Source organism: Ustilaginoidea virens, chromosome 3, assembly GCF_000687475.1.
Source record: "Ustilaginoidea virens chromosome 3, complete sequence".
NCBI classification, from domain to species: Eukaryota; Fungi; Ascomycota; class Sordariomycetes; order Hypocreales; family Clavicipitaceae; genus Ustilaginoidea; species Ustilaginoidea virens.
In genome coordinates this window covers 4,880,284-4,900,870 of record NC_057318.1, presented here as the reverse complement: position 1 = coordinate 4,900,870, position 20,587 = coordinate 4,880,284, and the positions used below count along the sequence as shown (strand labels likewise).

The 20,587-nt window shown below is 56.8% G+C and overlaps 7 protein-coding genes across 7 annotated transcripts; 2 read left to right on the top strand and 5 right to left on the bottom strand.

Moving 5' to 3' along the window:
* Window positions 1-653: 653 nt before the first annotated feature.
* UV8b_04229 (uncharacterized protein) lies at window positions 654-3,174 on the bottom strand (the record flags this gene model as incomplete). The annotated part of the gene is made up of 3 exons (XM_043141727.1): window positions 654-776; window positions 858-2,195; window positions 2,536-3,174. 3 exons carry the CDS (start codon window positions 3,172-3,174, stop codon window positions 654-656), a joined length of 2,100 nt encoding a protein of 699 aa, XP_042997661.1.
* Window positions 3,175-6,353: 3,179 nt separating this feature from the next.
* On the top strand, window positions 6,354-6,659 carry UV8b_04228 (uncharacterized protein; the record flags this gene model as incomplete). Its single annotated transcript, XM_043141726.1, has 1 exon — window positions 6,354-6,659. One exon carries the CDS (start codon window positions 6,354-6,356, stop codon window positions 6,657-6,659), a length of 306 nt encoding a protein of 101 aa, XP_042997660.1.
* Window positions 6,660-12,268: 5,609 nt separating this feature from the next.
* On the bottom strand, window positions 12,269-13,605 carry UV8b_04227 (uncharacterized protein; the record flags this gene model as incomplete). The annotated part of the gene is made up of 2 exons (XM_043141725.1): window positions 12,269-12,916; window positions 13,018-13,605. 2 exons carry the CDS (start codon window positions 13,603-13,605, stop codon window positions 12,269-12,271), a joined length of 1,236 nt encoding a protein of 411 aa, XP_042997659.1.
* Window positions 13,606-15,236: 1,631 nt separating this feature from the next.
* On the top strand, window positions 15,237-16,007 carry UV8b_04226 (uncharacterized protein; the record flags this gene model as incomplete). The annotated part of the gene is made up of 2 exons (XM_043141724.1): window positions 15,237-15,527; window positions 15,618-16,007. The coding sequence occupies 2 exons, from the start codon at window positions 15,237-15,239 to the stop codon at window positions 16,005-16,007; spliced, it is 681 nt and encodes a 226-aa protein (XP_042997658.1).
* A 578-nt stretch (window positions 16,008-16,585) lies between these two features.
* Window positions 16,586-17,484, bottom strand: UV8b_04225 (uncharacterized protein; the record flags this gene model as incomplete). Its single annotated transcript, XM_043141723.1, has 2 exons — window positions 16,586-16,887; window positions 16,950-17,484. The coding sequence occupies 2 exons, from the start codon at window positions 17,482-17,484 to the stop codon at window positions 16,586-16,588; spliced, it is 837 nt and encodes a 278-aa protein (XP_042997657.1).
* An 84-nt stretch (window positions 17,485-17,568) lies between these two features.
* On the bottom strand, window positions 17,569-18,467 carry UV8b_04224 (uncharacterized protein; the record flags this gene model as incomplete). The annotated part of the gene is made up of 3 exons (XM_043141722.1): window positions 17,569-17,974; window positions 18,089-18,337; window positions 18,454-18,467. 3 exons carry the CDS (start codon window positions 18,465-18,467, stop codon window positions 17,569-17,571), a joined length of 669 nt encoding a protein of 222 aa, XP_042997656.1.
* A 1,123-nt stretch (window positions 18,468-19,590) lies between these two features.
* On the bottom strand, window positions 19,591-20,481 carry UV8b_04223 (uncharacterized protein; the record flags this gene model as incomplete). The annotated part of the gene is made up of 1 exon (XM_043141721.1): window positions 19,591-20,481. One exon carries the CDS (start codon window positions 20,479-20,481, stop codon window positions 19,591-19,593), a length of 891 nt encoding a protein of 296 aa, XP_042997655.1.
* Window positions 20,482-20,587: the final 106 nt, after the last annotated feature.

Genomic DNA, 20,587 nt, shown 5'->3' with positions numbered 1-20,587 from the left:
GGTCAGGTCAGGTCAGGTGAAAGGGAACACAACAAGGCAGACGGCAGACGGCAGACGGCAGACGGCAGACGGCAGACGGCAGAATCGAGTCTAGCATCAAATGTCAAAGGCAACCGTCACGTCACGTGCGTCCGGTCCATGTGCTGTCCGTCCGTTCACGCGTAGAGGCCCAGGTAGCAAAGTGACGTCAAAAAGCAAAGTCAATTCCGAAATGACGCAAAAACACCGCCTGATGCAGAGGTATAAAGTCTCGTATCTAGCACATCTTGTGTGAAAAAAAAAAAAAAAAGGAAAAAGAAAAAAAGACGAGAAAAAACCAAGGAAAACAAGAAAAGAAGAGAAAGGTTTTCTTCTAAAAAAAAAAAAAAAAAAAATTAAATTGGGGGGATGGGGCCGTGAGTTGCGAAATGATGCACCGTGATGCGCCGCCTCGCCTCGTAAATGGTGGGGCCTTGGCGGAGGATGATTATGACTCGCGCGCATCGTGTCTAAAAACCGTGCGTGGTCCGCCGAGTCTGCCCAAACGTAAAAAGCTCGATTTGCGTCGTGGGAAGCACCGCATTCGGCCTTTTTCTTTTTTTCTTTTTCTTTTTTTTTTTTAGCGAGTCCCCGAAAAGGCTAAAAATTTTTATTTTGGAGGGACCAGAACCGCGTCATGGACGTTGCGGCAACGCATTACTTGCGGCGGCGTCGGCCTTGGCTCTGGACGAGTCGAACTCAAAGTTGCGCAGCTGCTGCTCGTACTTGCCGTTGCGGAGGAACTTGGGCACCGAGTCCTGCGGGAAAATTAATCGCACGTCAGCATGGCAAGGAAGAAGAAGAAGAAGAAGAAGAAGCGGAAAAGCTGCAACGCTTACGCTGGCCATCAGCTTGAAAACCGCCGTCTGGGCGTCTTCAAAGAGCGCCGTCACCTCCTTCAACGTCTCAATCATGGTGTTGTCCTGGCCCACCGCCTTGGTCATCCGCGTGGCCAGGTTGTTGCGCAGCTGGTGGTCAATGTTGAGCTCGCACGGCGACCCCGGCGCCAGGAAGGCGTTGTAGATGCCGTAGGCCTGGGCCATGACCTCCTTGATCGTGTCCATGGAGCTCGCCGTGGGCGCGTCCTGGGCCTGCTGGATGGCCGCCTTGCAGCTCGACACGAACTCGCCCACGTCCTTGTAAAAGGACAGGTTCTCCTCGCAGTGCGTTTCCCGCAGGTTCTCCCGAAACAGCAGCCGCAGCGCCGCGTCGTTGAGGATCCTCTCCAGCCGCTGCGTGTTGGAGTCCCTGGCGATGCCGGTCCGCTGCGACTCGGTCCCGCCCTCGCTCTCCGAGGCCCGGCCCTTGGACCCGGTCCCGCTAATCAGCTCCTTGCCGCGCGCCGAGAGCTGGTACACGGCGTACTTGGTCGGCTGGAACAGGTTGCAGCCCGTGTTTTGCGACAGGAAGGCCCGGTCCGGCACCACCGCCTTCATCAGGTCGTATTCCACAAACAGGGACGCAATCTCAATCGTCTCGCGGCGGTCCACAATGGTGGAGCAGTCCATCAGCCAGTCCACCGTGGCCTTGCCCGTAAACGTGTCCTGGTACGTCTTGCCGTTGACCCTGCGCTCGGCCGCCATCTTGACGCCGGTGAGGCCGTCCTTGTAGTCGTGCAGCGAGTCAGAGTCGGCGGCCGTGACGCTCGTCTTGACGTTGCGGCCCTCGGTGCCGACGAACCGCCGGAAGATGACCTCGATGGTGCCCCAGTCATGCATGAGCGTGTCCGTCTGCTGGTCGCGCTCCAGAATGACGAGGTGCGTCGAGTGCATGTTGGTCAGCTCGGCCACCTGCTTCTGCTGGATCCCGTTCCTGGCACAGAACCGGTCCAGAACGCAGATGCCCTTGGGTGTCAGCTGCCAAACGGAGCCCTTCATCGTGTACACCTGCTGGTACTTGCCGTCTGCAGACTCGATAAACCGGGCCTCGACGAAGCGTTGGCATATTGACCGGGCCATATCCTTGGCCATGGAGAAGGTGGTTGTTGTCGTGGTCGTGACGATCCTGGACGAATCTTTGGGATCGGGCATGCGATTTGATTGCGAAAACTTGAGGGAGCCGAGATTGTTGATGGCGTCTTCCGACAGGAACGTATACTCGACCTTGGTCAAGCGCACGCGGTGTGCAGACAAAGGCAACAGGCTGACAATCAGCGTCGCAAACAAATCCTTGAAATCCTGGCACGAAAATCGGCTGTTAGTGGAATCGTTCTGATCAGAGAACTTTTTTTTTCTTTTTCTTTTTTTTTTTTTTTTTTTTTTGAAAAGACAGCTGCGAGTTGTTGGTCTCGGTACAGCTCAGCTTGAAAAGGCCGTGCTGTGGGCGGAACGGCGAGGCCCGAGTTTGGCAGTGCGAGGAGGTACAATCATGCTTCAAAGTTGCACAGGCACAGCACAGATGCCAGTCGATGCAACGAGGGTGGTTGCTCGAGGTGCTTGGGAGCGATTCGCATCACCGAGGCGGGATGCGAGGAGAACAGAGTGGCACAGGACGCAGATAGAAAGAGCAAAGACGTACCCTGGTAAATGGTCGGTCATCGTCGGTCATGCGCAGCAAGCGCGACGAGGTTTGATGCATCTTTCTGTCAGAGTCAATCGACCGAACGGGCGGAGGAAGGCTTGGATCCGTCTCGGAGTATGGCTGGGACAGCAGCTCGTGATGAGCCAGAGAAGTGCTGGACGACGAAGCCTCGAGGTTGGTGTTTTTTCTCGGACTCGACGGTTCTGGGGCGGGGGCGGGGGCGGGGGCGGATGCTGATGCTGATGCTGATGCGGACGCCAACGACGGACGACGAGGGAGCGTCGAGTTTGAGAGGCGAGGTCGGACGCCCGGGTTGGAAATGCTGACCAAGGCGGCAGCGGCTCGGTTGAGGAGGCTGTTGGCCGCGCGGTGGGATTTGGAAAGCGAGAGCGAGGACGTGGAGCGCAGGCTGGACGAGTGGCGATGGTGGGCGGAGAGGGCGACGACAGTATTGGGGTTGAGGTTGAGGTTGAGGTCCGAGGGCGAGCGGTCTGACGTGGACGATCGAGGCGTCGAGGTGGAGGGCTTGGCCGGTGCCAGGAGCGATTCGTCGTCGTGTTGAGCCTGAGCCGGCTTGCAGGGCTGCGCAGGAGGGGGGATAGCTTCGTTCGAGGAACGATGCGACAGGGTGGCCATCTGACAGCGCAGGAGGAGAGCGGGGGAAAAAAAAAGGAAAAGAAAAGAAAAGAAAAAGAAAAGAGGTGAGGAGGTTGGGGGCAAGGTGACGGCGGGTTGAAATAATAAAAAAAAATAAGAAAAAAAGAATTTAAAGAAGGGGAAAAAAAAAAAAAAAAAAAAAAAAAAAAGGACGGCAAACAAGATGCGGACAGGATTGGGGTCGAGGCCTGGCACTAGTGCCTCTGGGCAGCGGTGCTCCGGGGCAGTTGTTCAGTTCAGTTGTTCACTGGGCAAGTTGTCGTCGCAGGGTTAGTAGTGAGTGGTCTGCCATGTACATGCAATGCAGCCTGCAGAGTCCAGAGAGTCCAGAGGGTGGAGCCACAGAGGGGGCGGGACCAGAACCACAGAGGAGGGAGGGGAGGGGTGGCCCCAGCAGGCGCGGCCGGAGGATGGAAATGCTTGCGTGCACGGCTCGCCAAGGGCCGGAGGAGGTAGGGAAGAAGGGGGAGGGGGGGGGCAACCGTCGACGGGGGCGTTTAAAAACCTGTCCATGCACTTTTTTTTTTTTTTTTTTTTTTTTTCCTCCCCCTTCCAGCCTGGGATTCCGCAGCGTGAATCCTGGAACCTGGGCGTTGTGAACACGCATTACGACTTGGTCCACCTGGAAGTCTGCGCACGTGGCTGCGCAGAGGGACCGCCGGGGTATTTTTGGTGGGGGGGTGTGGGGGCTGGGGGGTGGGAGGATAGCAAGTAACCCAAGTAGCCGGAAGGAGAGGGGTGTGCCAGTCCGTGATTTGTTGATTTGACTGATGGCTCCGGACGGATTATCGAACGGTAATCAATCACACGTTTGCCAGTACGGATAGTTGGAGCGCCAGTGAACAAGCGAACAATTTGAATCCAGCAATCCACTGGACGGACGGACGGACGGACGGCGGTGCAGCAACTCCATCCTCGCGAGTTTGGCACGCTCGAAAGCAGCACGGGGGCGTACCGACGGAGAAGCCAGTTCCATCTACCGGCACGCTTCTAAAAGGAAATACAAAATTAAATAATAATAGATAAGTGGAACAAAGATAAAAGAAAAGAAAAGAAAAGGTACATGTAGCAGCGGGAGGAAAACGTGGCTGGGCTGGAGCCCAGATTCCGGAAGTTTAGGTGCTGAGACGCTGGGCCGGCAATAGAGCGAGGATAAGTCCAAACTGGCAGGCGGTCGAGGTGTGGAAAAGGGGGGGGGGGGGGGGTGTGGGGGGCAAGGCCGGGTGCTCGGCCAGGAGCGAAAACGGCCAGGAGCACCGGCCAGGAGCACCGGCCAGGAGTGGGCCCCTCGGCATTTTTTTATGGTTTCCTCTGCTCTGCTCTGCTCTGCTCTGCTCTGCCCTGCTGCGTTGGCTGGCAATCTTGGCTTTGCTCGGCAGGGGCCCGGGGCGGTGTGCGCTCACGGCTCACTGACGGCAACTGCACACTGCTCGCTTGCTCACGGCTGGGTGGACGAGTTCAGCAGGCGCAGGGCAAGCACATGCCAGGCCCGGGCCCGCGGTCCCGTTTCCCCCCGCCATGGCAATACTGTCCACCGTTTTGTCCGGAATGAGGGGATGACGCGCGCGATTTTCTCTTCCTTTCTTTTCTTTTCTTTTCTTTTCCTGTTCCTTTTTTTTTTCCCATTTTTCCCCATTTTCTCCCTTGATTCCCCTTTTTTTTTGTTTCTTTTTTCCCTTTCATGGGGGGGGGGGGGGGGGGGGGGGTGGTGTGGTGGCGATGCCCACATATATGTACGCTGCTGTGCATGCCCCTTTAGCCTCAAGTCCGACGCGCGAGCGAGCCGCTGGGTACCGTGCGGGCAATGAATGATTCAGGAGGCGCAGGCCCGCGGTGCCGACATTATTCAGGGCCGCGAGGCGCTGGCTGGCAGGGAATGAAATTTGATATTTTGATTCATGTGTGTGTGGTGGCAAAATGCACGCGCAACCGCCAGCCCAAGTTCCGTGACCGGGCTGCCCAAAGCTGGCCGCGGGAGCAGGCTGGGGTGCACATCAGCGGCATGGCATCTACCTAACCTGTGCATGCGCATGTACATGTACTCTGCAGTGCCGAATTGGCGGGTACAGCGCAGTGCTCCAGCGCTGTGCTGAACGAACAGTCAAGTCGCTGTCATTCCGTCGCATAGCGTCAACCGACTCTTGAACAATCAATGGCTTGATGCTGTTATCCATGCTCTCTCTCTCTCTCTCTCTCTCTCTCTCTCTCTCTCTCGCTCACGGCTCACGGCTCATTCTACCGCCTTTTTCTTCCCCCTGGAACCCGTGCCCATGCGTTTCTTGGGACGAGTAAGCAAGCTACCAGGTACCTAAGGTAGCTGCCTGGCCCCATCGGGCAGACGTGGTCGCATCAAATGTCTGGCTGGGTACATGTACTTTGCAGCTCGTACTGCCGCGTGCTCCAAGGACCTTGACTCCGTGTGCTCTAATTACAGGCCCGCTAGCAAGCGTGGCTTGGCACGACAGGCACATGGCATGGCGCGGCATGGCATGGCATGGCGTGGCACGTTTCGCCAACATATGTCAATGTCTGGGGCGATGGGGCGCGTGGCTTCAGGGATCACCTCCCACTGCTGTAGACGCCCGCTAGACACCGCTAGACTCCGCTAGACACCGCTAGACACCCACTAGACTCCCACTAGACTCGAGGACCAGCCGCAGCCACTAAGCCGCCACAAGCCTGCGCCGTGATGCTGCCGACTTTTGTTACGTACCTAGCCCGAGCCTTGGCCTCATACCCGGGTTGAGTTGCATCACATTGCATTGCATTTACATTGATGACGTGTGTTCCTTCGTCCTCCTGCATGCAGAGGGGGGCGGCCATGCTGTGAGCTCCATCCAGGCATCGCGTGCCAGCGGACAAGCGTGCGGGCCTCGTTCCATTTCCCAAGGCGAGAGAGGGAGTGGTCTCTGGTGGCTGGAGCTGAACAAGAAGAAAAGAGGAAAAGGCCTCTGGTCCCTGGAGCTGAACAAGAAGAAAAGGGGGAAAAGCGCACTGTGCGGGCCCTGCGCAATGCACCACATGCAACCAGTGTGCACGCAGCCAGGCAGCAAGGCAGCAAGGCAGCAAGGCAGCCGGGTACCAAGACAGCCAGGCCAGCCCTGTCGGTTGGTTTTATTGGTGTCTGGTGGCTGCGGCGCCGCATGTCATGCCATGTCATGGCAAACGAACTTGCCACATGGCGCGGCAGCCAATCCATGTGGCATCATTCATTGACGGCACCATGGACATGGACATGGGTCAAGTGGCTGGCACACGGGAGACCATGGCCTGCGACAGATGTCCGCCGTGCGCCAGAGGTCACGTCGCACAACAACAGCAGCACCAGCAACGGCAGTACCAGCAACAACAGCAACAACAGCACCAGCAGCACCAGCAGCACCAGCAACAACAGCCAGGGAAACCCATCGCTTAAACGACGACAACTGCCAGGGCCGGCGCTTCGGGTGCCCCAGACCGGATGAAACCTGGAAGCTGAAACCAGCCTGCCTTCCTTGTTTGGCACCAGCGCCCCTTCTGCTTCCCCACGTGGACGCGGTGCTTCCTTCCCACCCACGTGCGTTGCTGCTAAATTTTTGGGGTTGACTTGGGCGTTGGGTCTTTCCCCCCCCCTTCCCCCCTTCCACCCATGCAAATGCACCCTGCGGTCTCGGACATGAATCGTCGTCCGAGACACATTGGTCGGCAAACTTTAAGGGGGTTGTCCGCCGTGTCGGGGCATCTCTCGGCCGACGGGCATTTGACGGCAACCACAGGCGGGGACAACGTGGGATCGGATCGTCGCGCGCGCGCAAGTGCAGAGCAGAGCAGAGCAGAGCAGAGCAGAGCAGAGCAGGGCAGGGCAGGGCAGCCGTGGAAAACGTCACTGCCAGCAAAGCTAGCTCGACCGACCGGCCCCACCCCCGTCGAGCGGCCGTGGCCCGATAATCCCCGTGCGCCAAGTCCACTCGTCCCGACTCAAAAACACTGGGCTCCCAAGATGCCAAGATGCCGTGGCCGCAAAAGAGCATGCATGTCATTCTGGATCACGATTTTGATTCTGGTTGGGAGGCAAGGGGGGGGCAGGGAACTTGGACCTGGCCTTGATGGATGAGCAGCAAGCAGCCCATTCATTGGCCGGCCCTTTCGCGAGGTCTCGGACGATGCCAGCTCGCAGCCAATGACGGCACTGCAGCTGTCCCAAGGGCAAAAGCTCCTGCCGCGAAGAATGCTCCATGGTTGTTGGCCCGTGCGGCAACAGGCCTGTTGCCAAGGCGCTGCGCTGGTGGGGCCGGGGGGAATATGAATATTCGTCATCGTCACTCCGGAGTCTGTATACTCTGTATACTCTGTACTCCGTACGCCTAGTGCTCATCCAATAGTGCACGAATCGGTCAAGGCAGCGGAGCATTGCCTTTTTCTTCCTTTTTATTTTATTTTATATTTTTATTTTTATTTTTATTTTTTATTTTTTTTTCCCCCCTCTGGCTGGACTCTTCATCGCACATGGGTCGTGTCGTGTCGCACATGGTCGTCGGCCGTGGCTGGGGCCGCCTTTTTGCCATTTTGCCAATAGTCCCAGCCGGAGCCCGGACTTGGCAACGTCGTCCGCTCGGATTAGTAATACTATTAGAAGTGGGGGTAGAGGTGGGGTGGGGGTCGGGGGGCGTGTCGTGCGGCCTCCCCGGCAAACCAACGCCTGTACTCCGTAGCCTGTCAGCAACCGGCCCAAACAACCAACCACCCATGCAAACCATGCAACCAAGCATGCAACCACGGAGACCAAGGGGCCTCGCCCCACAAGTAGGTGCTGCCACGTGGGATTGACGAAGCAAACTACGTACCAACCCAAGATACCGCCACTAGATGCAGCCACTAGATGCAGCCGCTAGATGCAGCCCTGGCCGCCCTGGCGGCTTAGCGCCGGCGCCCGGGGTGAGCTCGCACCTTACCTATATGCGGTAACCCGTGACAAGTCGCAATGCCCTCGGTGGCGTTGGCTGGGCACGGGCACGTTGTTGCCCTTTTCCCTTCTTCACATACCAGCTGCGTTGTTTGCCTCTGAAACTTTCCCGTCGACGGGCCAAAAGTGAACAAGACCCCTCGACGAGGCTGCGTCTTTGTTGAACATGCCTTGTTTCGTGAGCCGTCTGCCGTCTGCCGTCTGCCGTCTGCCGTCTGCCGTCTGCCGTCTGCTGTCTGCTCCTCTCCGGCGGCCAAAGAAAGGGATGGCGCTTCCGAAACGAGCAACGCTGCGGAGCGGGAAGCCCGTTGGGGTAAATGAGGGGCCCAGGACAAGGCGTGTCGTGTCGTATGGTGTGGGGGGCTCTTCCAGGTTCTCGGTACCAAACGTACGGATTTGCGCTGTTTAACCCGACCAATGAAAAAAAAAATCAGTACCACTCATGTTCCGAGTACACCGCCAACGCAGGCTCCGACCCCCGATCCCCGACCACCGACCCCCGAGTCCTGACCATCACCTGAACATCAGCCCATTGAGGGCTCATTGCTCCGCGATTACTGAACCCGAATCAGGTTGGCCATCCACATGCGCTTTCGGACCTGTGCCGAGTCCCGACATTGAACAAGTCGGTGCGGTGCACACAAGACGTTTTATCTGTTGTTCAGGTCTATACGCCCGGTAAGCAGGCCGGTCGGTAGCCCGTGCCCCTCCCCCCCCCCCCCTTTGGCCGCGTGGCGACGGGGACGCCTGGTCCTTGAAGCCTCCACGGCGGGCTGGGCTTTTGCCGTGGAAACAAACGCATGGCCAAGCAAAAGCAACAAGTCTCAACCTGCGAGGCGGTGTAGAGGCACTGCCCACTACCACCTGCCTCATCATTCTTACTTGATCATGGTGCGTTGGCGGTGGCGTTGGCGTTGGCGTTGGCGGCAACGGATCGATCGTCGGGGCAATGGAATGGAACCTGGCGCCAGCTAGCAGCATCGACGGGTGGTTTCGACAGGCGGAGCACGCACGCATCCAAGCACAAGAACAAGAAGCCCTTGTACTGAAAACCGCGGTTGGAATGGGCCTTTTCGGTAATGAGTTAATCATTGCTGAGCAAGGTGCGGACTCTGGAGCACCTCCGTGCGAGCGAAACATGCCATGTCCTCTGCACTCGACTCTGCACCCTGCTTTGGCCAGGCCCCAGTCGGCCCCTGTGTCTTGACTCCTACTCCGTACAGGCTCTCGGTTGCCTGCCTGCATGAAGCCTACCGAGGTTTCGGTTACAGGGCACGGGTTGAAGCTCGGGTCGTAACTGAGCAAACGGGACCGGGAGGAGGGTCCGCGTTGGAAGAAGTGCACAGGGGCGAGTACGAGGTACTTGGCCATGTGCGTAGTCCATCACGCCCTAGCATGGCAAATTGCGCCCCCCCCTCCCCTCCCCCAATCACCACCCTTTTCCGGCGGGGGGTCCAAGGAGACCAAAGGGAGGGGAATCCAGGACCAGGAGACTGGTGGGTGTGGTGATGGGGCCGGGATACGGGGGTATGCGGAACGAAACGGTGGAAGAGGCCCCCCCCCCAGCTCCTCCCACCCCCTTTTTTTTTCTTCTTTTTTCTTTCTTCACGGACAGACACAAACAAACACACGCCTGACATGGATCAGGGCGAAGCGCCGACTGTGTTCCTGTCAAACCATCAATGTGCGACCCTGACCGCCGTGCGCACTGCGCACGACTCATGATGTACAAGGGAGGGATGCCTGGTGACCAGATGCGGAAGTCAAAGCAGCTGCTGGCTGCTGGAAGAAGGAACGGGCTTGAACACTGATGGATGCACTGGTACGGACGGGCCTTGGATTCCCGTGCCGATGCCACCACCACCAGCATGCAGCGCAGCAGCATGCCAGATCAGACACAAGACGCGGTGCGTACGGGATATGTCGGGCGGACGACGGGGGGGCTGTTCTTCTCCACATCATGCCACGAGGCCTGGTTGCCCTGAGTCCTGGCTGAGCTGATTGCTGGATGAGGTCAGGAACCAACCAGGAAAGGCCCAGGGATCGCATCGTGCCTGCTCGGGACCAGTGCTCCCGACTCCTGACTCCTGCCTGAACAATAGACGAGACGGCGTGAATGCTTAGATTACGTAGGTAAGTGATTATTGCTTGCCCCACCCGGCTCCTTGTGGCCCTTTTGCGCTGTTGGTCCGTTACCGTCGCTCATGGTCAAGTGGGATCTGGAGACTCGAGAGAAGCATTGAATCATCAATAGTGGCACTGGTGACTGGGCCATCCGCCCAGGGGTGCCGTAGTACTACCTGAACGACACCACGGGCCCAGGGGGGGGGGGGTCGGGGCCGTGCCAGCGCCGGCAGCAAGTGCCCAGTTTCCGCATGTCTCAGTCGAAACTTTGAAAGCTTTTCATGGATGCAACCTCCTGGCCAGACACGTGGCAGACGGTGTGGAAGTCTCGCCAAGACTTGACACCAAACAGAAAAAGCTTAATTGAGCTGTTGGACTCCAAAGGCAAGCAAGCTTGACGGCATCTCGTACCTGGCAACTGCGCCGAGTCTGGAATTCGTAAACGCTGGATGCGCACGCGCACAAGTCGGGTTTGGCTTGTTGCTCTGCCTTCCGGGTCCGATCACATCAGCGGGTTCCGCAACGGGAAACTTTATTTATGCTATAAGAATGTACCGCGTAATATGCTTGCCTTTCGTCCGTCCCCTTGTGCAATATAAGCGCACGCTCATGCGGACAGGGTTACGGGCACCAAGGCGGCTGTCAGTTGCGTACTATGTATGTACCCAAGGTATGTATGCATAGTATTCGTTAGTAACTACATCAGGTATAAAGTGCAGGTTGATAAGAACCGACGACGGAAGAGAATTCGGCTCGTTTCTTCCTGGGTAGCTTTTCAGGGGGCTCTTGGGGGGGGGGGGGGGGGCGGAATGTTGATTGTTTCAATGTTGTTTTCGATGGACCCTTGGGGGCCCAGCAAAAGTCGGTTTGGAAAAAGGAAAAAGGAGCGTCCGTCCATCCAGCTGCCCAGGGAGACGACGTCCCCTTGCTGATATTTGCCGCCTGGTACTCGGCCGATAGTCGCATGCATGCGCATAGATGACTCTGTGGTCGGGCGACGTCCGAGATTCTTGGCCGTCGAATGTGGATGGGCATGAAAAGAAGGGAGGGGATAAAACGAAAGGGTGGGGGGGGGTGAAAGGAAGGGAAAGGGAAGGAGAGGAACATGAACAAGGCGGGATCGCTTGTGGAAAGCTGACAGGCCGGTCCCAAGCACCGACACGACACCGACACCGACGCCGACACCGGCACCGACACTCCTCCTCTGGGTCAGCAGTGTCACCAGCTGGCACCGCGGTCGAGGTCAGCCCCTAAGCAAACAGCCAGCGCGGCGCAGCGGCTGACGACTCGACGACTCGGCCGGGCAAACTCGGACCTGCCTGGGCTGGCCGGCTTTTCCTTCTCTCCAGGGGCTCTTGCGGAGAACTCCCGAGTCGACTGCAAAAGACCGGCGGAAAAAGAGTGTCGGCATCGTTAGAGTTACCCGACACCGGCACGGAGCCAAGGGAGAGGAGACAGGAGAGAGGAGAGAGGAGGTGAGGGGTGGGGTGGGGCCTGAGGGGGCGTGGCTCTAGGATGACGGGGGACGGGGGAATGCAAGTCTGGTCAGCTGCAGTCACTGGCGGTCACTGGCATGGACCCCTGCTGTTTGTCGCGTGACGGCTTTCCAGAAGGTCTTTGGTTACTTACAATTGAGAGTTGCTTTCACTCTGGTGGCCCCGGATGATGCGCAGCGCCTGGGCTTGGCTTGGCTTGGCTGGCTGGGCGGGCGTTGAGAAGGGAGTCCGTCATCCCAATGCTCATGCCAGCCTCGATTCTGTATTTTCTGTTTTTTTTGCGAAATCCAACCCAAAAACGCCGACGCTGTCTCTTGCATCTCGGGGAAAGCCGCCTCCCCCATGCTCCAACTCACTCGCAGGCTACAGCTATAGCAGTCTATATCTGCCCGTTTTCACGTACCAAAAGCCAACCAAGACGACGACGACAACAACAACAACAACAACAACGAGATAAAAAGAAAAGAGGGGGGAGCAAAAAAGAGCTGATTCGGCCCGTGGCACACGGGCCCTAGATCGATGTCGGTGCCGCGTCCATTCGCCAGCCTTTGCTCCTCATGTTGGCCTCTATCGTCTTCCAGATCTGTTCCACAACCTCCTTGTCCCTGAAGCGGGAAGCATCTGCGCCGTCGCCACCCCGCCATCGATCGATGCCTGTGGACAAGACCCTGTGTCCCCAGCCTCGGATGCTCTCCGGGACCTGGTCGCCTCTCCATCCCACGTAGATGCCGAGCGTGTGCTTGAACAGCTCGTTGGGGCTGCTCCATTTGTAATTCTTGAACTGCCACGTCTGGCCCGTGGTGAAGACGGCCACCACCCGGTTCCAGTACTCGGGCTTGAAGACCTCGGAGCCCTCGACCAGGATGAAGCGCATGGGGCGGTTAGGATCGATGGATGGCATGATGCGCTGCACGTGCAGCATGCTGGCTGTCGATCCGCTGGTGTCGGCGGGCAGGAATTTCCCGTCCTCGAGGAATGATCTGGCATTGGTCATGCGCAGCAAGGACGAGGCAGACGGCGAAAGAAGAATGATGGGGGCCGGTCTCTTAGACGGGCCGTTTTGGTTGAGTGACAAGGACGAAGTCGCGCCAAGAGCCGATGTCGCCTGGGGCTTTGTTTTTATAAAGGGAGCCGCTAGCTTTCGAACGTGGGAAAAGTCCTGCCAATAGACTCCCGAGTCAATGACCGCAAAGGGCCAGTCGGGGAAAAAAGAATTTGAAAAAAAAAAAAAAAAAAAAAAAGAGAAAAAAGGTAACATACCGTGGGCTTGATCCCCCTAAGAACAGTGTTTCTGTCACCCATGTTTCGCTCGCCATCATACACGCTCGCCAGTCGCGGATCAAGGTTGCCCTTGGCAGCCCTCACCTGCGCAGCTGTTGACGCCGCTCCGGCTTTGGCCACGGGAGCGGCACCGGCAACAGAGGCCTCCGCGTCCCCAGTAGCCGGCTTGATGTATTCGCTTTCCTCGCTTGCCCCTTCCAGCCATGTGATCAGATCGAGCCGCTCGATGAAGCCCAGGTTCTGGACCTTGCCCGTTGATCCGGCCGCGGCGAGCTGTTCGTTGAGCGTCGTCGCGGATGCGTTGTACTCGGGAATGGCCAGCTCGCGATTCAGCCAGGCGAAGTAGATGCTGCAGAGGTCGACTGGCTTGTCGTTGGAGATGAAACGCGTGGGGGTGTCGATTGCGAGGGAGATGCCTTGCCTCGAGAACTGCAGATGGCTGGCTTGGGCGAGCGGCGACTCTGCCGCGCCAGGGTCGTCTGAGGCGCTGGGGACGAACACATGGCCGTCGGAAATGGCCTTCCGTAGCAGGAGGAGAGGGTCGTGGTCGCCGCTGACGGTGGCCATGGTGAGCGGGGATCAGCGGGTAGGAGAAGATCGGATGGGCGTTGGCCTCGAGTCGGAGAGCAAGTTGTCGTCGGGGCGCCGTAGTGGGTTCCCAGTTTCAGGACAAGGTCGTGAAGCCCGTCCGAGGGGCAGACGGCGGCGGTTGTATTATAGAGGCGTGGCGATGGATCCTCACAGGGCGCGACTGGGAGAATGCGCATCTGATGGGCTTTTATCGCTGAACAGAGCCGTCTCTCAGCTGCGAGATGAAAATCACCTGACGAATCAGCAGTCGGCGGTGCATAGCCAACCTATCCTGACCTACCCTAGACCCTGCTTTCCTTGACCCGACGGGCAGTCCAAGACCTGTGAATCGTTCTTTTTGGGCAAGATGGCGGGTTGAGCTTTCGGCTGGTTCATCAACGTGACGTTGAAGAAACTTGGAGAATGTCCAAGACAACGACATGACTGGGACGTACCATTCAAGCATGAGAGTGCACTCGGCTTGTAGCGGGCTGATTGTCACGGCTGATTGTCGCGGCTGTTTGTCTGTGGTTAGGCAAGGCACCTAACCTGACCCAACCTAGGCAGGTACGGGAAACCTACCTGCCGCGCCTGGAGCCGGTGTTGCCCCTCCGCCAAGCAAGAGCCATCGGCGGCTCTTGACGTAGGAACCCCAGCTCGTGTCTCCTGCCTTTCGGCCCTGACTGCCGTTTGTTGGCGGAACTGGGAGATGCCCGGGAGGGAAAAAAAAAAAGAAATAAAAAAAGGAACGAAAAGCTTCAAAGCAGAGCCCGACTCGCAAATGCCCCTTTCTGGCTGGGCGATGGAATTTATCACCTATATCCCCAATTCGGCATTTGTCACGGCGGCCAGCGTCACCATCAAGTCGACTCAGGCACCGACGGTCTTGGGAATTCAGGGGATTAGCTCACAAGGACCACCCTACAGAGTAATTCTCGCCACCTTGAAAAAACGGTTCCAAGATGCGAGTCGACGCAGCAATCGGCTTGTCAGCCAGGATACTCCTCCTTGCCGTAAAAAATGCTGGCATGCCGGCGCTCGTATGGAACAGCATCAGCCACAGAGGAAACAGATACGGCAGCCTTGGAAGGCGGCAAAGACGGAAGCAGGCCTCGGCTGCATTGACAATGCGAACAATGTTGTGTGAACGGAATATACACCTGGCATTCAACAGGGAAAAGAAGGAAGAGTTTTGAGGATTGGCCTGGGCGGTTGGCGACGCGACGCGAGGCAATGCCGTTGGAGGGAGCTGGTCGCAGCTGGTCGCAGCTACCAACTTGTCAGCACGGCTCGATTCACCATCGCCGTGCATGTGCGGAATCTATTATGGCATGTCGATGGGATGGCGTCCTGAATTCGCTCGGCTGTGCAGAGCAGCACTGACAAGTCGGCTCAGGTGCCACGGGCAAGACAATGACGAACGAAGAAATCAAAGCTCCCCCAACGTCGGCCATCACCATCGGCTCAGCTCAAACCCATCTGCGGCTCTTGTCTAGGTCGAATTCTGCGAAGGGTCGTCATCACCTGGGCGGTGTTGAACTTTCACCGTCTCGTCTGGTCTCGGCTCCATCCCAGACCATGGCTGGGACGCGCATATCGTCGCGTTGCCTGATCGACAGCTCACCACCATGGCCTCTCATCACGTCATGAACCTCTCCATGGACTACCTACCACCACGACGATGTCGACGGGCAGAGTGGCCAAGGCCATTGAGCAGGGAAGCCTACTTGAGCTGCGTGCTCGAAAGCCGGTACTTCATCCTGGCCATTGCGGTGCTGAGCAGCAAGCTTGACGCCAACCATGGGCTTCATCATCCTCGCCACGTCCATGGACATTCACGCGGCGTACAGGGGGGATCTGAAAAACGGTCCAGACGGAGCGCCGGGCCAAGAGACACGTCGCGCCGAAAACGAGACCTTGTACGACCCCCATCGCCAACTGGCAGACGGTTGCCTATGTACCACACCCGGCAAAGGCACCAAGAAGAACGCTATGCCGCGCCCATCTAGAAGGCCCTCCGGAGCCTCCGAGCGCTGCTGGATTTCCACGAGGCCGTCAACATGGCGGAGTCGTGCGCCATGGAGACCTGGCCTCGCCCCGGCAGCTGCCTCGGTGGCCATGAGGGTTGCCGACCGGACCGACGGCTTCGGCAGTTTTATCTTTTGCGTGATGCATGTTTCTTCTGGGACACGATCCGCTCCCCGACGAGCATGCTGGCGTGGAGGTTGCGCGAGGCCACTGCCCGCGTTATCGAAGCCGAAGGGCTGCACTGCCGTGTGTCGCAGGACAAGGAAAACACCCCGATGCTGCGGGCCTTCATACTGCGGGCCTTCATTCTGCGGTGGGCAGGCTTGCTGCTCGGCGGGTTTCCGAGCAAAGCTCGAGCGAGCGAGGGCTGACGCGCGCGACTTTGCATGGACCTGGCAGAGACGAAAAGGCCCAGGCCAGGCCCAAATGGGGTCAATAAATCAAGACTGTTGAATCTTAAATTTTCGTACACCTAATTTCACACTACGTGATAACCAAAATAACTCTCTTACTTGATACTAAAAATACTAAACGGTCACAGTTGGGAAGGGGGGAAAGGGTGCCTGGCGGATGAAAACCATGGACAAGGTATACCAGTAACCAGGCTGCATGACAAGCCGTCGCCTTGCGGCTTCGTTGCTTGACATGGAGTGGAAATGGAGACACCAAGCAAATGCCCTTCAAAAGGAATGTGGCCGTCTCGACAAGAAGCAAAGCCATGCATTCGTCAAGACGTGCTTTAAGTCAACACCGTCGAATCAACTCACGTCGTCCAAGTTCCGCGTCCACAGATCATATAAGAATTCTTCATCTTCTCCTGCTTGAAACAATAACGCCTAACTATACAAACAGAAGCCTATTCGTTTTCGCGACCCCATGAATACCCAGTGTCAGTAAGTCCGTGGGGCAATGTCCCTCACCCTTCGTTCTTGACATTCCTTCAGTTGCGCTACGAGGTTTCATTGCCAGACTTTTCATTCTGGGCTTGATAGACGTGACTTAACCGTCGGAAATGTGTCACGTCGCGTTGTTGTCTGGTTATATACCCCGGAGGCACCCATCTGGAGCTCGTCCAAGCCTTCAGTCCTTCCTGCCCGTACATGAGATCGATGTTTTCCAGGCTCAGGGTCCGGGATTCGTAGAGGAAAAACCAGACAATCAGAGCCGCTGCCAGGTTTGTGCCGAAAAAGACGAAGCCATAAGTGTAGGAAATGCCCTTTGTCGCCACTGGAGTGAGAAATCCAATCAAGACTATCGTTATAATGAGCACACGCAGCTTACTCGCCAATGCAGCGGGATCCATCAAGACTTACAATTCCCAAGCCAGTTAGCTGCGGTGGCCAAAGACGCCTGTTTGGCTCGAGTTCGCAATGGAAACGTCTCCCCAACAATGACCCAAGCCATCGGGCCCCAGGTCCCGGCGAAAGAAGCAATGAACAAGCAAGCTGAGACAACCATGATCGTTCCGGACCGGTTTTTCTCGTCCGGGGGATGAGCCGTGCCGACCGAGGCAAAAACAAGCAGGCAGGCGGCTTGCCACAAGGCGCCCAGGAACAAGGGCCAGCGACGCCCGTACCTTTCCACCACGTACAGACCATAAAAGGTCAGGGCCACGTTGATTGCACCTAATATCAGTTGCGTGAGGATAGCATCCTTCATTCCCGCGGCCTCGAAGACGGTGGCTCCGTAGTAGAAGAAGTAATTGATGCCTGTCCATTGCTGCAAGAAGTGAATGTTGATGCCGAGAACGGTACGATAGACTAGCTTGGGGACATCGCCATCGGACCGGAAACAGTCAAGCCAAGTGCCACTTCCTACTAGACGTTCTTTCTCCAAGACTTCCTGCATCTCGTTGATATCGTCTTCTACGATGGAATTGTGTGGGTCGTGTTTTAATCCCCGAAGGCGGGCTAAAGCCATGCGAGCTGCATCCTAGTCGCCTCGACCAGCAAGCCATCTGGGTGATTCGGGAACTGTGAGAATGCCCAAGGCGAGAGGCAGCGAAAGGGCAATTCCGATCCCAATCACGGTTCTCCACGAGGAACTAGAGGTTTCGCTGTTTCGGACGTTGTAGGTGATGACGTTTGCAGTCAGGATGCCAATGGTGATCATGAGCTGGTACGATGCGACCACGGCGCCGCGTATTTCTCTGGGAGAACATTCGGATTGAAACATGGGGATGCCGACTGATAAGTTTCCAATACCAATACCCGCAACGAAGCGACCCATCATCATATGTAACCAGCTGTTCGTGGCGGTGATCTGGATGATATTTCCAATGATGAAATTGACCACCCCAAAGGAAATGCTTTTCCGGCGTCCCCACCAGTCTGCCGTGCTGGCAGTAAGAAAAAGTCAGTTTTTAGAGGCTCATGTAGGAGATGAGGAGAGGATTTGGTACAGCTCCAGAAATCATATCATCCGGCTCTGCTGCCTAGGACTAGGCACTTACTAAGCGCTTGACAGGGCTCCGATCAAACAGCCAATGCTCATGAAAGAAACGATGGATGAGTTAATCGTTGGCGACCAAACTTTCTCCCCATCGTCATTGGTTTGTGCAAACCTGTCAATGAAATCCCGAAACAAAAGTATTCCCGAAACTTGACCTGTATCGTACCCAAAGAGGGACCCGCCCATGGAGGTGACGGCTCCCAACACGAGAGCTTCGACGCCGCAATCAGCGCCATTGACCTTGATAGATCTTAAGCGGCGTATTAGAACGTATACATGTGCACGAGGGAGGAAGGCAGGTGAGGAAAACGGGAGGGTGGGATGTTGACTTTGCAATAATGAGAGCTTGAAGGTGATGCAACGTACTTTTTGCCCAACATGCTTGCTTGCTAATACGACCTCAAGGTCATGGAAAGAAGTTGAGGTTTGTCTTTCCCTGCAGGCCCCCCCTCGTAAATCGAGAACAAAGGAACGCGTCGAATCCAGGGGAAATCCGGGTTTGACAGACTGACCGAGAGTCGGGATCTGGGCTGCCAGAGACGCCAAGTCTGAGAACAGGAGCGGGGAGGATAATTTTCGAGGTCTATATTAACAGATGCTGGGTATGGACTATACACTAGATTGAAATGATGAAAGATATACGTGTGTATCTTATACAGAGAGAAGAGTGCAGCAAAAGCGTGATACGGCTTGGATCAATCCCAGCGTCGACTATTGCGACTCGACAAAATGGGTGAACGAGAAGCTGCTGGGATGATATTTATGACCAAATACTCTCCGGAGGAGGAGTGGGCTGGGCATCAGCCTAAACGGGGATGCAGCCCTCACGATGGAAAGGACGACCATGGAAAGGATGACCATGGAAAGCACGACCATGGAAAGCACGACCCATCGTGAGCCCGTTGGCGGCAGTACTGTACCTACTGCCTTATTAGAGGTATGCAGCAGGTGCCTGGTGTGCCAGGTGGCGAATTATGCAAGCACTAAAGAGGATACTCCGAAGGGTACGGAGTACTCCGTATAAAGATAGCTTTGCTATGGGAAACCAAACAGGTTGGAAAATCAACCAAAAAAAAAGAATGCGGCCAGTGTGACTCGAACACACGACCTTCAGATAGGCATCCGTAGGATTGAAGTTTGACTTCAGTCTGACGATCTCCCAGCTAATCTATGGCCGCCAGGTTGAAAAACGAGTTGTTATTTGACTTTATATTCAGGCACCGCTTCCCCCAGATTTTCCGGCAATCGAGACGACCCTTTTTCGCGACTTGTTCACCCCCCCCCAGCACTGATTTTACTTGCTTTAAAATGCAAAACTCGACAACTTTAAACGGTAATTTTCCTTTCCTTCGTTTGTATTTTGGAAATAGATTTCTCCATCGTGCTGGGGTAGTGCATTCCGTGTAGGCGGAAATTTGAATGAAGGGAGCCAAATGGTTTCATTTGAGGCCCAAGTTGACCGACCTCTCTGCTTTAACCACCAACCACCAACCACCAACTCATTCAATTACTCTCTTGCCGATTTGCCCCAATATGCCCTGGACTGGGTTCCCCCGCCCCCAGACAATCAAACACCGAGGACGCCCCCGACTGCTGGCTGAGCACGGCGTTGCGTTGCGCGGCCTCCAACGGACCCGTCCGCATAAAGACATTGCTCGGCCGGCGGCGGCCAGCAAACTGCTCGTCTACCTCGTACTCAATCTCCGGACCTTGCTGGCGGAAACCAAGCTTCTCGTACACCCGTCTCCCCATCACCGACGCCTCCAGGATGCACTCCAGACCCCCTCTCGCCTTGGCCTCCTCCAACCCCCACTGCACCATGCGTTTGGCGACGCCCCGGCCCTGGAAGGCAGGGTCGACCGCGCAGAGATCAAGGACCATGACGGAGGGAGGCGAAGCGCTGGCTTTCTGCCGGACGACACCCACGCGCTGCCGTTGAAGGGACTGCATCACCTGGACGAGGTATCTCTGCGCCGCTGCGTCCCCTGGGCAAACCTCGTCCACGTTCAGGGCTCTTCTCCAGTCAGTCGCCGGGGCGTCGCCGTACCCGTCAACGGCTGAGGCCTGGAGCCAGATGGCCGTGCCGACGGTCCTGCGACCTTGGGTGCGCCCGTGTCCCCCGAGCGGGAGTGTTGCTTTGACAAACATTGCGTTTGGTCGGTTCACGCGGTCCCTGGTCGACCTTCGCCACCGTTGCGCCATGAGGGCTGCTCCTCGGGATTTGCCCTCGGCAGTGTCCCAACCTGGATTCATGGCCATCCATATGTCGTCGTGCGTCTGCCGGCCGAAAGCCTCGCTGGCAACATGGAAGGCCTCTATGAAGTCTTGTTCGTGACTCATCAGCTCGATGCGCAAATCGGCGCAGCCGTCCACGTCGGCTTCATCTTGGGGCATTGTGTCAGAGCCAAGCGTTTGTGCGCTTATTGAAGGGGGGCCCCAGATCCAGGTGCGTGCGCCAGGCGGAGATGGCCTGGTACTTTGAACTATCGCCATCCGTAAT